The following is a 17,492-nucleotide window of genomic DNA, read 5'->3' on the forward strand; positions in this document are numbered from 1 at the left end:
ATACGGCTGGGGATGTGGCTCATGTTCAAGTGTCTCTGAGTTCAACCCCCGGTATCCCCTTCCCCACCAAAAATATACTTTATGTGGAATTCACAAAGACAGTAACAGGTTGCAGCTTTAAAAATTATATCAAATAAAAGTATAAGGTTTATTCAAATTTGTTGACTATATTTATATTTCAAGTTCATTAGAAAGAAAGAAAGTCCACCTCATTGCTTTTCATGGTTTCTGTGGGCAGTCTCCTTGTAAATTTTTGATTTTTTCCTACTGTCCTAGAAATATTGATGTTCTGAATGTCAAGGTTGAACAAGCAACAAATCTGCCATTACTGCTGGTTAGTCTAATTACTATACTAGCTCTGGTAATATCCATTCACCTATTTTTAAAATTCTATTTTCTAAAATGCTACTTATTCTCTTTGTAGCTAATGCTTATTTATTTATGAATATCCTTGACACATTTTATTTGGAGTCTAGTGGATAGTGGTTCTGGTATATCGTGTAATGATCAGATTGTCTGTGTACTTTTTTTCCCCCTGTGTACTTTCAAAGTTGTCAAATTAATTTTTTTTTTCCAGAAGAATTGCCTTGCACCTGCCCACTGTGCACCTCCGACAGAGGGAGCTGTGTCAGTACAACAGAAGGGATCCACCTTGCTAAAGAGCTGGGAGCTACCTATCTTGAACTACATAGCCTTGATGACTTCTACATAGGGAAGTATTTTGGAGGAGTGGTAAGTGGAAATTCCCATTATATATGAAATTATTTGTCAGGCTATCTTTTTAGCTGTTTTCTGGAACATCAATTAGAGTTTTAGTTTTAAAAGCATGATTAGCCAGGCGCGGTGGTGCATGCCTATAATCCCAGTGGCTTGGGAGGCTGAGGCAGGGGGAGCTCAAGTTCAAAGTCAGCCTCAGCAAAAATAAGGTGCTAAGCAACTCAGTGAGACCCTGTCTCTAAATAAAATATAAAATAGGGCTGGGGATATGGCTCAGTGTTTGAGTGCCCCTGGATTCAATCCCCAGTAACCCCCCACCCCGCACCCCCTCCCAAAAAAGTATTAATTTGGTCAAAGAATTATGTATGTCTGTGGAATAAATACCAGGGAACTGTGGGGGTGGGGAAGATGGTTTTGTTTCATTTGTTGGAGGTTCCCTTGGCTGGATTTGGTTTCATTGGTGGAGGAGGAGGCTGGTTCTGTGGGAAGCTGCAGATCTCCTGCCTTCCCATGGGCCTAGAATACTCAAGATCACTCTTCTCCTGTCTGACTCCCACTATTTCTTTTCTGTTTCTCTTCTTTCTCCTCTTTTCTTCTCTCTCTCCCTCATACCTAATGTTGCAGTGAGGGTCAGAGAAGGACTGAATATTGGCCAAGGTTGCTAGAAAGATATAGTGGTTTCTTTTAAACTCAAGACTTGATAAGAGTATTAAATAAGAACAGAATGATTTCTTTTTAAATTTGTGGATAGTATTGTGCAATTGAGATCTTGGATGTAAGAAATAATGGCATTTATAAGAGTATGAAGGAGATGATGGAATAAAAGGGGCATTTGAAATCCTGTGTTTAAGGGGCTAGGGTTGTGGCTCAGTGATAGAGCATGTGCCTTGCACATGTGAGGCACTGGGTTTAATCCTCAGCACCACATAAAAATAAATAAAGGTATTGTATCCATCTACAACTAAAAAAATATTTTTTAAAAAATCCTGTGTTTAAGTCAGGGATGGGATAAAGAGCTGTGTAGTACTCCTTTCAAACCCGGGCAACAGGGGCATCTGCCTTTTGTCCTGTTGCACCACCACCCCCGACCACACATTGGTGGAGCCAACAGGACGTGCCACCTGGAGCTGGTACCATCTCCCTTCCATACCTGCACCATCTATATAATAGTTCCATGTGTGTCTACTTGTACTGAAATTAAGTGAAATAAAACAAAACGGAATTCATTTTCTCAGGCATTCTAGTTTCGTTTCAGGTGTTCTGTAGCAACATGTAGACAGAACTGCTGTATTGGATTATAAAGATAGTAAAGAGCATTTCCACTAGCACAGAAAGTTTTATTCAGTGTTATGACTAGGACTCCTGAATTCTGTGCCTGCTGACCCAGAGCCTGTTTCCTGGTCCTGTGCAAGCCTCTTTTTCTTGGATCTGTTCTTAAGTGGACTGCATTACTGATTTGTGTACCTCTAGGCCTGGTGGTGGGAGAGTAACTGAGGGATGACTTCCTGAGGGTTGGGGAGGGGAGAATGGATGGAGTCCCAATGTCTACTTGTGTGTATAAAACTCCTCAAGACATGGGATGGAGCTGGGGTGAGAAGAGAGAAGTTGTCTTAGAGCTCAGGAGTTAGGGGCTAGTTTCCTATACTTCATGAACTATTGAGGAGTCTGAGAATTTAAATCTGCATCTAGCTGGATAGGCCTTTATAATGATGTATTTGTCAAATATATATATTAATATAACAGTTTGTTTTCTTGATTTTATAGCATTGAAATATTTTGCTATGAGTGGACATCCATTTGAGCTTTTGCCCTAGGCCTTATAAGGTAGATCACAGGCCCGGGATTATATAAGTGCATGTGGATGAGATTTTTCAATTTGTAAAATAAAGGACAGGTTTCAAAGAAATTTGTTTAAGGGGCTGGGGATGTGGCTCAAGCGGTAGCGCGCTCGCCTGGCATGCGTGCGGCCCGGGTTCGATCCTCAGCACCACATACCAACAAAGATGTTGTGTCCGCCAACTAAGAAATAAATATTAAAAAAATTTCTCTCTCACTCTCTCTAAAAAAAAAAAAATTTAAAAAAAAAAAAAAGAGAGTACCCTGGTCTCCTCACCATGGGAGTCTCCTAGGGCTCATTTAAAAAAAAAAAAAAAAAAAAAAAAAGAAATTTGTTTAAGAAAAAAAAGTGAAGTTTCCTAGCTGATTTGAACATCTGTAGACATAGAGCCAGATCTGTTCTTGCCTTGAATCTCACTAGTTTTAGCTGCAAAACTTGCCCTCTGAGAAAATTATTGAAAGCCCCATAGTTAGTGCCTGGCTTCTTGATCATTCAAGATACAATTTCTTCTTGAATAAATAAGTTTTCTTATGTTTAATCAGGGCACAATCTGTTCTTCTAGACACATTTTTACAGATAAAATAAATTGTTTACAAGTGTTTGCTAATGCACTGACATTAAGAACATTTGGCAAATATGATTTGGGGTACAAATAATTATGTCAGATATAATTTTTGGACCTTTAATTTAGATTTTTTTTTATATTTTAGTTGGAATATTTCATGATTCAAGCCTTAAATCAGAAGACAAGTGAAAAAATGAAGAAAAGAAAAATGAACAGCTCATTTCATGGAATTAGACCACCCCAGCTTGAACAACCAGGTGTGTAGACTTTGGTAGACATTTATTACAAATCATTCCTGGGGCTGGAGATGTGGCTCAAGCGGTAGCGCGCTCGCCTGGCATGCGTGCGGCCCGGGTTCGATCCTCAGCACCACATACAAACAAAGATGTTGTGTCTGCCGAGAACTAAAAAATAAATATTAAAAATTAAAAAAAAAAAACAAAAACAAAAAAAAAAACAAATCATTCCTCACAGGTGTTAGAGCTGTTGTTCTCAAATTTGAGCATCCCAAAGGCCTACCCAACATTCTAATTCAGTGAACTTAGAACAAGGCCAAAAACTTCTCAGGTGATACTTAAGCATGTGGTACTTAAATCACAGTTTGAGAATACCGTTTTAGAATCTGAGCCTGTACATTCTTAAAAATAGCATGTGTTAGAGGGGAGCTATTCTAGATTAAAGACTTATGTGAAATAACTTTCAGCACTGTGCATGAATCTTGAGTGAATACTATCTCAATTTAAAAAAATCTAAAAAATGTACTTTGGACATTTGGGAGAAATTTTATAGTGGCCTGGAAATTAGACGATATTATAAATTGTTAATTTTCTTGTCTATGTTTATGGTATTGTGACTAATAAAAGAATGTTCTTATTTTTGTACGGTGAATGTAAAAGTATGTTAGAGCTAAACTGTCCTAGTGACTGCAACTTACTCTTACGTGGTTCAGCCATGTGTGTCTATGTGTTCATCTGTCTAGAGATTAGGCAAAAATAATGAGGTTAGTAATTGCAAGACCTAGGTGGAGGATATATGTTTGTTCACTATATCATTCTTTCAACTTTTTAAATGTTTGAAAATGTTCTTAATAAAAAGCTGGAGGAAATAGAGGTAAAAATAAATAAAATTGCATTAATTATAATCAGAACTTTTACATAATTCTGTGAAGTGGACAAGTACTCTTGGGTCAATTTTTTTTTTGATATTGTTTTAAAGAGCAGGCATTTGATAGCACAGATGGTGATTATAGTTTACAATGTAATTATATATTTAGGAAGAACTTAAAGAAGAGGAATTAAAGATTCCCAAATATAAAGAAATAAGGAGATAAAAATCGCATTATAACTCTGACTTGGTTTGATCATCACACATTGTATGCATGTGTTTGATGATCACACTGTACCCCATGCATATGTGGGATTATTATGTGTCAGTTAAAAAATTTTTTTTCATATTATTTATTTTAGTTGTTGATGGACCTTTTTTATTTATATGTGGTGCTGAGAGTTGAACCCAGTGCCTCACACATTCAAGGCAAGCACTCTACCACTGAGCTATAACCCCAGCTCAGTTAAAAAAATTTTTAAAGTAGGCATTTGATAAATATTTGTTGAATGAATGAATTTAACTTAAAAAAAAACCAGAAAAATAAAAAGTAGAATGGAAGGACATTTTCAGTTATAAAAAATTCATATAAATAGACCATAAAATATACACTTTTGACTTTGAACTTTCTGGTTTGCTCAGTGTAAGGGGAGACCTGGTCTGTTATATGACAAACCCTGGGTTCTTAAATACTTTCTGAATTGGAAGATGGGGGAGGGGTGTAAAGGCCGAATAGATAATGTAGCTAGCAAGTTATTAGTTCTTATTGATCCAGAAACATATCAGTTTCTCTGAGAAAGCAAAACATCCCACATCCTTTAGCACTAAAAGAAACTCCCTGTGTGCATCTTCATTTGGGTGTACTAGGTGGTATAATAGACAGGGTCTTCAAAAGCATCCCTTCAGCAAATGCAGTCTCCACTTTCATAGGGCTGCTTCCTGAACCCTTTAGTTAAGAGAGCTGTGAGCATAGCTCTAATCATAACCATCGGGCTATGCCTACAGTCAGGGTATGACTCTGTAGGTGACATTTTCTAAGGACCAATCCTGGGCTCTGGAGCATGTGGCTTTCAGACATATCTCAGCATTTAAGGTACTGTGAAGGTGCCACAGGCAGTGGCAAAGAGGGTGGAATGGGGTACAGTGTAGGGCAAGCCTCACCCCCCAAAGTGCCTTGTCATCTACTTTATGAACTGGGCTTTGCTTTGAAGGATTTTCATTGCTAAAGAATTTGAATTCCACAGGTTATGAAGAGCTCATATCCTTCCATCAACACTTCACAAAGATTCCTTTCCTCAGCTTGGCTGTGGATAAAAGGGAGATGGCAGACATTTTATAGTAGGGTCTGTGATAGGGCATGGGGAGCATGGATATTTTGAGCCCATAGAGGGCTAGTCTCACTTTGTTGGTAATCCAGCTAGTAAGTGGAAGGTTGTATCCTCTTTTGGAAACTAGAGTGTTTAGTTGGCACTTTTGCCGAGGTGTGCTGAATAAAGAGTTGTTCTGGGAAGCCTGTTGCTTTACTAGGAGGAAAAAAGACGAGGCTCAAAATAAGATGGTCAAGGTGGTTTCAAACAGTAGAGTCCAGGATTCTGAACCCTGACACTGAGAAGTTGCAGAATTTTCACAGGTTTCCCTTGACCCCCACTCCTGGTTCTGGGTGGAAAAGGACTTCAGATGTGTGCTTGGGTTCTTCAGAACTTAGTACTTTGTTTCAGTTTTTTTTATTATTATTTTTTAAAAAAACACATAAAAGTAAAGAATGAGGGGCTGGAGTTGTGGCTCGAGTGGTAGAACACTCACCTAGCATGTGTGAGACCCTGGGTTCGATCCTCAGCATCACATATAAAAAAAGGTATTGTGTACAACTACAACTAAAAAATAAATAAATGTTAAAAAAAAAAAAAAAAGTAAAGAATGATAACTACCAAAATACTGACATTCAGTGTTTGGGGGGATGTTTTATTTTGGGACATACAAATAGTGATAAGTGTTGCTTTATTGCTCCTTTTGTCATCAATATATTTTTCATTTGCATGTTGAAATGTAAATGTATGTGTGTCTGTGTTGTACAATTCTCCTGTAAAATTTATTTCATATTTTTATGATGATGGTGAAAAATGATCAAATATTGGCCCTTTCTTACTGTTTGACCTGATTATTATTTTAAAATAGTGTACTGCATTTAAAGTAAACCTGAAATTATTGGATCTGTAGACTTAAAAATGTAGCTTATTATTCTTATTTTCTTTTTTGAAACAGAAAAAATGCCTGTTTTAAAGGCTGAAGCATCGCATTATAACTCTGACTTAAATAACTTGCTGTTCTGCTGCCAATGTGTGGACGTGGTGTTTTACCACCCAGATTTAAAAGAGGTCATAGAGGCCCACAAGATCGTTCTCTGTGCAGTAAGCCATGTTTTCATGCTGCTTTTCAATGTGAAGAGTCCCACCGAAATTCAAGATTCCAGTATCATCCGAACTACCCAGGATCTCTTTGCTATAAACAGAGATACCACCTTTCCAGGTGCTAGCCAGGAATCTTCTGGCAACCCACCATTGCGAGTCATTGTTAAAGACGCCCTCTTCTGTTCTTGTTTACCAGACATTCTGCGCTTCATTTATTCAGGTATTCTGTCAAAAGGTTCTGGTTCCTTAAACTCTTTGAATGAAGTATGCCTATAGTCCTCAAGAGTATTGGTTAGTGTTACATTTATTCTTTATAACATCTGAGGTGAAATTTATACATGATATAATATTTGCTTTATTTATAAGAATTGGTCCAGGATTTCTGACATCCTTACAAATTTGTTTACCTGTTTCCCCCCACCAGTTTTTTAAATTGTGGCAAAATGCATGAAACATAAAATTAACTCTTAACCACTTTTAATTGTGCAGTTCATTTGTATTAAATACATTCATAATGTTGTGCAACCATCACCACCATCCATCTCTGCAACCTATTTTGTCTTGTAAAACTGAAATTCTGTGCCCATTAAACAATAGCTCCCCATTCTCCTCTTCTTCAAGCCCCCAGAAACCACCATTCTAATTTCTGTCTCTATGATTTTTGACTATTCTAAGTGCCTCATGTAAGTACAATGGTACTTGTCTCTCTAGGCTTATTTCAGTCTTATTTCTTAGCACAGTGTCTTCAGGGTTCATCCAAGTTGCCGCATCTGTCAGATTTCATTCATTTTTAAGGCTGAATAGTATTCTGTTGTGTGTATATACCACATTTTGTTTATCCATTCATCTATTGATGAGCATTTGGGTTGCTGCATTGCTTCAGGTGTTGTGAATAATGCTGCTCTGGGCATGGTTGTACAGGTATTTCTTTTGAGGACTGAGCTTTCAGATCTTTTGGGTATCTATCCAGAAGTAGAATTTCTAGATCATATGTAATTTTTTTTAAATTTTATTTTTGATTTTTAAAGAGATTGCATATTATTTTCCACATTAGCTATACCATTTAAAAAAAAATGTTTATCTATAGGGGCGAGGGATGTGACTCAAGTGGTAACGTGCTCGCCTGGCATGTGCGGGGCACTGGGTTCGATCCTCAGCACCACATAAAAATAATTTATTATTATTTTTTTTTTTAGAGAGAGAGAGAATTTTTTTAATATTAATTTTTTTAGTTTTCAGCAGACACAACATCTTTGTTTGTATGTGGTGCTGAGGATGGAACTCGGGCCGCACGCATGCCAGGCGAGCGTGCTACCGCTTGAGCCACATCCCCAGTCCCTTTCTCTCTCTCTTAAAAAAAAAAAAAAAAAAAAAAAAAAAAGTTTGTTTATTTTTTTAGTTGGACACATTTATTTATATGTGGTGCTGAGGATCGAATCCAGGGTCTTGCACGTGCTAGGCCAGTGCTCTACCACTGAGCCAAAACCCCAGCCCCACCATTTTTTATTCCTGTCAATGGTATTTAGGGATTCCAGTTTCTCCACATCCTCAACACTTGTGATTTTCTGTTTTTCTCATGGTAGCCGTCTTAATGGATTATCAGGGTATCTCTTTGTAGTTTTGATTTGCAGTTCTTTAATGACTAGTGGTGTTGAGCATCTGTTTTTACCCTTATCGTACTTGCTTTAGTTTCACATCTATTTGTAAAAACAATAGTCTCCTCCTAAGCATGTGTGTTAAGATTCTTTCTTTGAATTACAAATATGAAATATAAGTCTTTACTGCCAGTTTAAAGAAATAAAATTTTCCAATGGTATATGAAATCAGGTGTTTTAAAACCTAGATATTCACTCTTGGGTTTGACTCTTAGATTTTGGAGAGAATTGAAGACATTGCAATTTAGAAACTGGGAGTCATAAATCTAAAATTAGTTGAGACATGATTAAGTTTGGTGATGATTTCCTTAGAATTTTTTTCCTTACTTTCTAAGTTTCATATTTTCAGTTACTTTTCTTTTTGTCATTTTAAAAACTCAGGGTAACTATATTCTAAAGAATAGGAGTTTTAAATAGAATTTGCATCACTTTAGCAAAAGAATCATTGGTCTCATGTCCAAGTGTCCTATGTATGGGTAGAAAAGACTGCATATACAATGATCTTTCAAGTAAGCATCTGAATATAAGTTTTCTGAGGAAAACTTTCTTTTCTTAATAATTTTCTTTTTCTACTTGAAATCATGTATTTGGATAGTCCTCATTTAAATGGTTGATGTTAAAAATAAGATGACACTATTTTCATTTGTGTTGTAGTCATATAATTTTATAAATTAAAATGTTATGATTTTGAAAAGTATAGTTACAGCATGCAGGTTTATGTGTGTAAAATATATATGTATTGGACTAGAATGTGGTGGAAGGTCAGTGAACACTGGCTTGGAAAAGGCAAACGTAAGAACCCTGTACAGCACACACCCAGTACTCTGCCTTCAGCATAGCGAGTTCACTGCACGATCCACTTCCATTACAGAGTATTTTCTAGTAGCTGGGAATCATCATATGAATAAGACAAGAGTAGTTAAGGACTTCTTTTAGTACTACAGATTTTAATGTTTAAACCTAGAATTTCACATTGAGTTCAGAATTTGAGACTAATTTTGGAAAGCCAAAATGTTTGCATGTTAAATGAAAAAAAAAAGTTTTTAATGGCAAGTTTAAGGAAATGTGAAGGATGTGTTTTACTTCTCAGTGATATTACTGTTGAAATTCTATGAATTATTCAGCAAGTTTCCCACAATATCCATTCAATCCTTTCAAAGACACACAAACATTCTGAAGTTAGTTACATCTTTAATATGGCAGCATTAAACGGCTACATGTACCTCCAGTGGTTAAACCTGCCTGGCTTTCTCCTAGGGAGAGATTTTTTTAAATTCCAAATTTATACAGGCAGATGGAGAAAGAGGGGTAAAATAAAAAGTTCTCTTTGTAGCCCATACCCATTCTCCAGACTCAATTACCTATAAAAACAATTTCTTTTTGTATTCTTTCTGATGCTATTTGAAAGTGAAGAATAATGAACTATTAAATATGCTTTAGTAAAAACGTAGTCTTCAGTAACTACTGTTTTCCAGGGACCATAGATAGTTTCCTGAGGCTGGAGCATACTGTGGAAGTTGAAGGCTGATGGGAGATGAGGCAAGGCCTGTGGAAACAGTTCCTGCCTTTCCTAGAAGCTATGCTAGAGTGTTTTAAGCATCATCAGACTGGACTTTAGAAAACTCATTTCTGGTGATTGTGTGAGGTTGGAATAGAGAAGGTAAGACAGGAATCCAGTTAGGAGGCCCATTATTTCATTCTGGTGAACAACATTTGGGCAGTGACTGTGTTACTCTTGGCCCTTCATCATCTAGACTAGTGCTCTCAAATCTTCAAGTGCACTCAAGTCACCTGGCATTCTTGTTAATGAGCAGATTCCAATTTTGGGACAGGCCATAAGATTCTGCATTTCCAACAGCCTCCCAAATGCTTGATGCTCTTGGAAGAATGGGTACCAGTTAAAATTTGGCTTCAAATTTCGTTCAGAAACTGAAGAACGAACCCTATACCAACTTAGGTCACAAAGTCAAAATGGGGTGAGCTGCAAGGTTGGTGCTGAACTTTTTGGAGTTGGGGTGCTCAGCATCCTATTGTGTCCTCTGCCTGAAGTGGGGGGAAGTGGATGCTTAGCTCTTGATTAGAAAGTAAATGAGCCAGGAAACAGGGATTAGAGGGCAGAGGCCAGTGGAGTGAATGGAGTATGGAGAGCTTCCTGAGCTACCTTAACTTCATAGCTCCACTTTCTAACCTGACACTGAACTAGCCCATTTCTTCAGTGATCACTTCCTGTACATCTCAATGAGGCAGGAGGTGGTGTTAGCTATGAATAGGGGTACAGGCCCGTGACCTGAGGCTATAGGAGACCCTGGTGCTAGTTGAGGAGAAGGAAAAGTAACTGGTTCTACAGTTAATTATTCTTCATTATGTAACTTACTTTTATTATTTATTTTTTTTAAAAAAACTTTTAGTTGTAGATAGGCACAATATATTTATTTATTTTTCTATATGGTGTTGAGAATTGAACCCAGTGCCTCACACATGCCAGGCAAGCACTCTACCATTGAGCCACAACTCCAGCCCCTTCTTTAATTTTTTACAGATAATAACCTGTGACTTTGGCAAAAGCTATGTTTAAAAAATAGTAAAACAAGACTGGGGATGTGGTTTAGTAGTAGATGCTTGCTTAGATGTGCAAGGCCCCATGTTCAATCCCCAGCACCTAGGGGGAAAAAAGAAAAGGAATAAAATATATTCTCAAATAGAGAAAATTTTGAAAAATGTAGAAAATTTGTAAGAGAAACAAAAAAATCACATAGATCCCACTGTCAGGAGAAAATGTTTGAACATTATTACTTTTTTCTAGTCCTTGTTTGTGACTGCTTTTAAAAAAAATGTCTTTTATCAAATCAAAACAAAAATTTTGAATATAACATACATTTTTCTTCGAGTCTTCAATAAAGGAGCCAGGTCTGTTTTTGTTGTTGTTGTTGTTGTTGTTGTTAGGATATCATGGCCAACGGGACTGTTGGTATTCATGTCAGTTCTTCTGCTCACACAGAGGTAGAACACTAGGGCATGGCATGCTATGGATATTTGCCCTGAGAAAACATGGGCTGAAAGGTCAAAAGAAACCTATCTCCTGCCCTTTATTTTGTTGTTCAGGTTTTTTTTTTTTTTTTTGTTAAATTAAGCAGATTACAAAGAATATTTTGATTTTTTTAATAGCATGCTTTTTATTTTAACCTGTAGGAATTTGAAATTTTGTTTATATTGTGTCACCTTGGTCATCTGGTCCTTTATTTAAGAGGGTCCTATTTTGTAGTATGGCTAACATTTTATACCTAAATTTAAGGCTTCTGTTTATTTTCCCATTCAGATTTTTAAATAAATAGATAACAGTCCAGGTATGTCTGTTTTGTATGTGTTAATTTTCCATTGGATGATAAAGAACACTGCATAATGTGTCAGTATCTCATGACTGCTCCTTGGAGGAAAAGAACTAGTGGCACAATGAGGCCCATGGTTTCTTGGTCTTCAGGGAGTAATCCTTAAATGGCATACAATTGTAACATTCTTACAATACTTGACACAGTCTTAGGCTTGCAAATTTCTGTCACCTGATCTCAGATGGTTAAGAATTTAAATATTTGTAAGAGCCTCAAAAATGTAGCTTTGATCTCTTCCTGTCACAGAAGGACCCTAGCATTTCATAGCACTTACTGAAAAGCTGCAGGGTAGATAAATAGGTGGAAATGAGTGTTCATCTTTAGTTTGCATTATATACTCCTATGCTTAGAATTATTCTTGGCATGCTCTTTTCTGCATTGCATAAAAGCAGCCTGTTATACCTGAGGTTATACCTGAGTATAATGTGCTAAGAGGCTAGATAAGTGCTTTGAAAAGCTATCCTTTAAAAAATCCCACTGAGTTCACTCCCCGGTCTCAGCACCAAAAGAAAAATCCCACTGAATAATGCAAGGTGAATAAACTCTAGAGATCTTGCCATATGGCTTCATGCTTATTGTTAACAATACTGGACTATAAACTTAAAAAATTTAGGAGGTTGGGCTGTGTGTGGTGGCACATGCCTATAATTCCAGTGACTAGGGAGGCTGAGTCAGGAGGATCACAAATTCAAGGCCAGCCATAGCAACTAAGGGAGACTCTGTCTCAAAATAAAAAGGCTGGGTGTAGCTCGGTGATAGAGTACCCCTAGATTTAATCCCTAATACAAAAATAAATAAATAAATAGGTAGGTAGGTAGATAAATAAATGTAAAAGGAGGAGGGTAGATCTTTTATATCTCATGTTAAATGTCTTTATTACAAAACAAAATTCCTAATGCAATGATTATGGATTTATTTGGACCTAAAGGCATCAAAGATGATTCCATTAGCATTTCTGATTGTGAAAACAGCCCACTCAATTAATGTGCACTTAAAAATTAGTCTTCCTTTCAGGCTGGGGTTGTAGCTCAGTGGTAGAGTACTGGCCTAGCACTTATGAGGCACTGTGTTCAATCCTCAGCTCCACATAAAAATAAATAAATAAAAATAAAGTATCATGTCCCTCAACAACTAAAAAAATAATTTAAAAAAATTATCTTTCTTTCATTCTTAGTTATTGGTTCTTTTTGTGTGTGTTTTCACAAACCAATAGCCCAGTGACCCGAGTGTGTGTGTGTGGGGCTGGGGGAGGGTTACCTGATGCTAATCCATGTATTTAGATTATTCGATACTTGTTTACTTTCAGATAATAATCTGACTGGAGATATAGATGCTCTTTAGTTAATGTAACTTTACTTATGTTAACATGTTAACTTAGTGTAACTTTTACTCATCATATTAAAGGTGACTACAGAGACAGTATCTGTGTTCTCCTTCAGCTTGGGTGAGTGTAGACAATCAAAAATACCTACACCTACTACTTGCTGTGTACCGCTTACCCTGGGTTATGATAAAGGATGAGATTTCTAAAGGTACTCCATACATATCAGTCACCTAGGAGGTCTTAAAAGCACATTGGTGTCAGGGCCTCAGCTCCAAAAATTATAATTTAATTGGTACGAGACCTCTTCTGATAGCATTTTATAACAGGTACATCTTCAGGTAAATATGCACAGATAGGACTGTGAATAGCTGGTATAGGATAAATTTAAATATCTTCCTTCTTTCCTTTTAATTAGTATTGAACCTGAGCTACATCCCCAGCCCTTTTTATTTTATTTTATTTTTTTTTGTTTTTTAGACAGGGTCTTGCTGAGTTGCCCAGGCTGTCCTCAAATTTGTGATCCTTCTATCTCAGCCTCTTAAGTCTCTGGGATCTCAAGTGTGTGCCATAGTACCCAACTGAACAAAATTTCTTTGTTCAATTTCCATTGGCTTTTCCACTGGGTCCTTAAACTCTTGCAGACTTTGTGTATGCATAGGGGATTTTCTGGAGCGATGCTCCCATTCATGACACCTTTAGAACGTTTTCTGTGTCTGCTGCATATTCCTCTACCTGATGGTCACTGCTCTCCATGATCAGTATGGGAAAGAGTGCATCTACCTTCTTCCCCAGGGCAGACAAATAACTTGGATATTGGAACCCTTGTCGTGGTAGCTCATATTCTGGCCAGTGCTATTATCACGAGTCACAGAGAGGTAGCAGCTGTTCAGGCAAGAGTACTTCTGGTTTCAAGAAATGTAGGGGAAGCCCAAAACTGATTTGTTAAAAATATAAGAGCTATTAAATGTATTCCATAATTGTAAGACTATGTTTGGTAAAGAAAAACTAGAAGAAAATGCTAAAAAACAAAACAAAATGAATAATGATATCTAGTGTGAGATTAATTTTTCTTACCTTCTGCTGTAACAGAAAATTATAACATGTACTAATTTGCTACAGGTGCTTTTCAGTGGGAAGAATTGGAAGAAGATATCAGGAAGAAGTTGAAAGATTCTGGGGATGTTTCTAATGTGATTGAGAAAGTTAAATGCATTTTAAAAACACCGGGAAAGGTAAGTTAATTTATTTGACTCTCTCTGACATAAAATGATGTATGTAATATCGAGTCATTAGAAGAATTAAGTAATATATAAATGAGTGTTTCCCCTGAATATATTTCTTCCATGTAATATCTTAAGTAGAAACACATGCTATTTGTTACTTAGATTTAAATTTATGTAAGAATTAAAATATGTGTGAGTCATATCTTCAAAATACTCATTTGTGAGTTCCAACTTCTGGAATACTTCACTAGAGCTCTGGAAATACATGATCCATGTCAGGAAGGAAGGGTTGTTTGATTTTTCCAGCTGCAGTTCAACTTCTTGGAGAGGATGCTTTCTTATGGCTCACAATCAAAGTAGTTTGTAGGAGGAGGGCAGTTCCTGTGTGTGCCTTTTTTGAGGGTTCTGAGAAATTTATATAACCAGGTGGGCAATTAAGGATTCTACCTAGTTTAAGTTCAAAACTATAACTAAGTTTGGGGTTATAAAAATATAGAATTTATATATGGCCATAAACATGTGTACATTAAAACTCCAGTAACTTAAATTGTAGACTCTATAAGAACTTTTAAAAGTAGATTTGTTAAATTTTAAAACAACCACATTATGTAATTAAACCAGTGTACTCTTTTTTTAAAAAATATTTATTCATTTACTTTTTAGTTTTCGGCAGACACAACATCTTTGTTTGTATGTGGTGCTGAGGATCGAACCCAGGCCGCACGCACGCCAGGCGAGCGCGCTACTGCTTGAGCCACATCCCTAGCCCCAAACCAGTGTACTCTTATTTCAGATTCTGTGATAAACAAGTTGACTATAGTAAATAAAAAGGTACATTGTATATAATGCCTAGCAGAATACAGATTTATATTTAATGTAAAAAAAGAATATTATTTCTTTATTTATTTTCTACAATTGACTTTGTCACTTCTACAACCCTAAATTTATAGTTTAAAAATGTAAACTATAATTATAATGAAGATTCCTGACTGTTCTTTAATTGAGAAGAAAGATTTTTTAGCAAAGTAGCATGGAATTAAGGGGCCAGATCTTTCTTTTACTTCAGTAACTTATTGAAGCAGATACTGAAGCTGTCTAGTTTTACAGGTGTTTAGCAGGATGGTAGCTCTCTTGCAACTAATTCAAGTAAATAATTATTTTGTAAAAATATGTAATACACCTACATTTTGTTTTTCAAAGCAATTGGTCTAGTTAACTTATGTTATGGACCATAACATGTATTGACCAATGAAAATGCACATCATATACATCTGTGTTCTCACTAAACTTCTGCCCTCTCACTTTTTTCTTTCAAATTCAAAGCAGAAATGACACATACATTCATACATTTTATATATATATATATATATATACACACACACACACACACACACACATAATGTTCACAGTGTACAAATTCATACCTTTATATACAGGTAAGGGAAGAGTGTTGCTTTTGTTCTGAACCTACACTTTTTCATGGGTCTCATTCTGCATACATCCCTTTGGGTACTGAGAATAAACTGAATTCCTCTTGTGAAGGGAATTCCATGCTATTGAACTAAAATCCCTTGCTTGCACAAGAGGGGAAAGTTCTTCCACCCATCTTCTGTGCTTTCCTGGGATAAAAGTCCATCTCACTGACTGAACACATTACAGGAAAGTAACACTGTGTTGGGGATGCTGCTCAGAGTGCTTGCCTAGCATGCTCGAGGCCCAGGGTTCCATCCTCAGTACTGAAAAATGGAAACAAACAAAACAAAACAGAAAACAAGTAGCACTGAATTAGAACTTGGGGAATGTGGATTTAAATTGTGAGCCTGCCACAAATTATCTCTACAACTTAGAGCAAGTCAGGGCTTTCTTTAAATGGAGGCACTGTGCTCCTGGAGGCTTCTACTAACTTCCAAATCTGGCTGATAGTCTCCTTTTTGTGAAGCATCCACTAGCTTCTATCCCTGGCTCCTTCACGGTGTATTGTGGCACATTGTGAATAGGTGAGAATGTGGTTAAAGGACCCCCGTTCATGCGGTCTGTTTTACCTCTCTGCTTCCTCTTGGATGCCATTCAGCAGTGTGTTTCCTTTTTCTTTGTGAGGAAGGATACTGTTATTTTCCCCACTCACTAAAGATTTAAAATTTTCACCACAGTAGATTAATCTGGAGTGGAGAATATGTGTCATTTATTCTTATTATTCTTAATGTTACATGTGTGATTATTTCTAGGGGATAGAGTGTTTTGATTTCCCTAGCTAGCCAAGTAGAGGTTTAAAATTCTGACCAGGGCTGCGATTCAACCAGGGAAATGGGTGAATCTGTCAGGAATGAGTAAGATATGATGTTTCAATAAAAATCATCATTAAATCATCCCAAATGAGGGGTATAATAATGCAATATAAGCTTGTAGTCCTAATGAATCCTAGTATTTCAAATTAGTTACATTTCTTCATCTTTTGGGCAATTGTACCTGAAAATGTTCAGATTTGTTTAGTTTATTCATTATAAATAAACCAGAGTAAGCAAGAAAGGAAAAGAAAATGGATGGAGGTTGAGGAAAGTGGGGCTGGCCCTCAACTTCTAGGTTTGGAACAAGGGGATGTCTGAAGGCTGAGTGAGACGGAGGCACTTCCCCTTGAGGCTGCCAGCTGCAGCAGGCAGGTGTGATGGGACAAGGGATGTGTTGTCAAGGGAAGAGCAATTGGAGCTCCAGATCAGAGACCCAGGCGAATGAGTAGTCTGTGCAGTGTATAGAAAAGATATTAGGATTATAAGACTGACGATTAAGATGGACATGAGCCAGTTAATCACTCTAAGGTGTGTGTGTATTTATTTCTTTAGGAGAAAATATTGAGCTAATAGGCAATAAAAGAACATGGTATGATAAGGGGAAAATGTATTTTCCTAAATTGCCAATTAAATTTTTATCTTCTTACTTTCTTAATGAACAAATCAGATAGAATGGGTAAACTTATTTTGTTAGGCATTCATATGTGTTTGTGCTGCTGCTGTTTCTCAATGAAAACCCATAGCAGTTCAGGTTCCTACAGCTTCTTGGCTATAGAGTTGCGTTTTCACTTAGCCAGTGCCTGTCCTTTGTTGTGTGTTGAGTGTAGTACTATAAACAGGGAGCAGAAGTAGTACTTGAGGGTGAGTTTCCTCCAATACTGTGATCAGAAATGCCATAGAGAGGGGGTGGGTTTGTGGCTTAGTGGTGAAGCATTCACCTAGCACGTGCAGGGCCCTGGGTTCAATCATCAGCACCACATAGAAATGA

At 36.9% G+C, this 17,492-nt stretch overlaps 1 protein-coding gene across 1 annotated transcript in view; it reads left to right on the top strand.

The window, feature by feature from the left end:
- The window catches only part of Rhobtb3 (Rho related BTB domain containing 3), a 57,290-nt gene that overhangs the window by 14,215 nt on the left and 25,583 nt on the right, over positions 1–17,492 (top strand). The window contains exons 4-7 of the mRNA XM_026385883.2: positions 578–732; positions 3,265–3,376; positions 6,486–6,851; positions 14,116–14,228. Coding sequence (XP_026241668.2) covers positions 578–732; positions 3,265–3,376; positions 6,486–6,851; positions 14,116–14,228 — 746 coding nt within the window. The remainder of the gene's footprint in view (positions 1–577; positions 733–3,264; positions 3,377–6,485; positions 6,852–14,115; positions 14,229–17,492) is intronic.

This window comes from Urocitellus parryii, chromosome 1 (genome assembly GCF_045843805.1).
Source record: "Urocitellus parryii isolate mUroPar1 chromosome 1, mUroPar1.hap1, whole genome shotgun sequence".
Taxonomy (NCBI): domain Eukaryota; kingdom Metazoa; phylum Chordata; class Mammalia; order Rodentia; family Sciuridae; genus Urocitellus; species Urocitellus parryii.